Below are 2,508 nucleotides of genomic sequence, written 5' to 3'. Positions count from 1 at the left end.
ACTCCGGGCTGGCATTGACAAAGCGTTCAGCTTTCACGTATGTGAGAGTGTCTCAAACCAGGACCTACATGACGCTATGAAGCAATTTTTCGCAACCGAGGAGGCCAGTGTAGAGCCTAAACCCGTTCTATCAGAAGAAGAAGAGCGAGCACAGATGATTTTGGAGACTACGACAAAACGTGTCGGGGATCGATTCGAAACAGGATTACTGTGGAAGCAAGACAACTTTACTCTACCGAATAGTTACCCTATGGCACTCCGTCGGCTTGAATGCCTTGAGAGGAAAATGAACCGCTGCACAGATCTGAAGGAAAATCGCCATCGCCAAATTACATAGTACCAGTCTAAGGGATATGCCCATAAGGCGACCACAGCAGAACTGACAAATGCTGATCCGCGTAGAATCTGGTATCTTCCGTTGGGCGCAGTAACGAATGCCAAGAAACCTGGTAAAATACGCGTCATTTGGGACGCAGTGCGGATATAGAAGGAATGTTCCACCAGATTCGCATTCGGGAGGCCGATAAACATTCACAACGTTTTTTATGGCGCTCTACTCCGACAGAGAAACCTGAAGTCTATCTGATTGATGTGGCAACGTTCGGATCCACTTGCTCACCGGCATCGGCACAATACGTGAAAAATCTAAATGCGAAAAACCATTCTAACCAGTTCCCTCGAGCGACGCTCGCTATAACTGATTGCCATTATGTTGACGATTACCTGGACAGTTTTGAGAGCTCGACAGAGGCACAACAAGTGGCAAAGGAAGTGCGTCAGATACATCATAATGGAGGATTCGTTTTGCGTGGGTGGCGCTCGAATAACCTCATGTGCTAGCAGAATTAGGGGAAGTTGGCACCGCGGCCTGCAAAAGTTTAGTTTCAGCGAATAGTGAACTAATCGAACGAGTCTTAGGGTTGCTTTGGACACCCCACACCGACGAGCTCAGCTTTTCTACGCAAATGAGCACTGAGGTACAGATGTTGCTCTCCAGTGGCTGTCGACCAACAAAGCGGCAAGTATTGAGATGTGTCATGACTCTGTTTGACCCATTAGGGTTGCTCGCTCCGTTTGTTATTCACGGTAAGGTGCTGATACAAAACCTCTGGCGAACCGGGGCAGAATGGAATCAGGAAGTTGACGATGTTTCCTTTGATCTTTGGCGAAAATGGAACCAGATGATCGAGTTCATCAGTACTGTACGAATACCCAGATGTTACTTTAAGCAAGCAACTGCAGAAACGTATAAAGATGCACAAATGCATGTGCTCACCGACGCCAGTGAGAAAGCCTACGCGTGCGCGGTTTATATCAGAGTTGTAACAAAAAACGGAAAGGCGGAGTGTGCTCTACTGGCAGCCAAAGCTAAAGTCGCTCCGGTGAAACCTAAGTCTATTCCTAGGCTTGAGCTCGAGGGCTGCGAACTAGGAACGCGGCTGGCGAGACACGTTCAGGAGCACCACCGCGTTATTCTGACCAGACGCTTTTTCTGGACCGATTCGACAACAGCGCTGTCATGGATCCGAGCAGATCCTCGAAATTATCGGCCCTTCGTAGCTCATCGTGTTGGAAAAATCCTAGATTCATCGAATATAACCGAATGGAGATGGGTATCATCAAAACTGAACCCGGTGAACGAAGCAACCAAATGGGGAAAAGGCCCATACTTCAGCGATGGGAGTAAATGGTTTTCGGGGCCAGATTTTCTGCGACTGCCTGAAGAAAGGTGGCCACATACCGTGGAATCTTCCATAGCCACGACGGAAGAATCAAGAGCGTTCGTTATGCTTCACACAGCGATTTGCTCTGTTATTAGTTATGAACGATTCAGTCGCTGGGAGAGAATGCACAGAGCCATGGGTTACGCGCTCCGATTTTTGAACAACTCTCGGTCCGATCGCTCGAACTATCATCGCATTCATCGCCATGCTAACTCAGAAACAGTCGTAAATGAAATGCGATAAATGTATATGATTCCGGGACTACGCGTGTTAGTGGAAACCGTATCTAGGATGTGCCAACATTGCAAAATTCGTAAAACCAAACCACTGATGCCGATAATGGCTCCGCTACCGACAGCGCGGTTGGCTCACCATATACGCCCGTTCAGCTACGTCGGAATAGACTATTTCGGCCTACTCTCGGTGAAAGTCAAACGATCAAGCGTCAAACGATGGATTGCCCTCTTTACCTGCCTCACCGTGCGTGCAGTGCATTTGGAAATCGCATATGACCTGTCCACAGCCTCCTGCATTGCGTGTGTGAGGAGATTCGTTAGTCACCGCGGATCGCCAGTTGAATTCTTAAGCGACAATGGGACAAACTTTCAAGGCGCAGAACGTTTGCTCCGCGAACAGATAAACGCAGGATTGTCAGAAACTTTCACGAATGCGGCAACTAAGTGGACTTTTATTCCACCGGCAGCCCCGCACATGGGCGGCGCGTGGGAGCGATTGGTTCGTTCGGTTAAAACAGCAATGGAAAAAGCGTATTCGGATGGGAATT

General features: G+C 48.6%; 1 protein-coding gene across 1 annotated transcript; it reads left to right on the top strand.

Moving 5' to 3' along the window:
• Positions 1–965: 965 nt before the first annotated feature.
• On the top strand, positions 966–1,967 carry LOC129728919 (uncharacterized). Its single transcript, XM_055687395.1, has one exon. The coding sequence runs from the start codon at positions 966–968 to the stop codon at positions 1,965–1,967; it is 1,002 nt and encodes a 333-aa protein (XP_055543370.1).
• Positions 1,968–2,508: the final 541 nt, after the last annotated feature.

Source organism: Wyeomyia smithii, chromosome 3 (assembly GCF_029784165.1).
Source record: "Wyeomyia smithii strain HCP4-BCI-WySm-NY-G18 chromosome 3, ASM2978416v1, whole genome shotgun sequence".
NCBI lineage: Eukaryota > Metazoa > Arthropoda > Insecta > Diptera > Culicidae > Wyeomyia > Wyeomyia smithii.
Note: the sequence above shows the minus strand (reverse complement) of the source record. Positions and strands in the feature narration are given on the sequence as shown.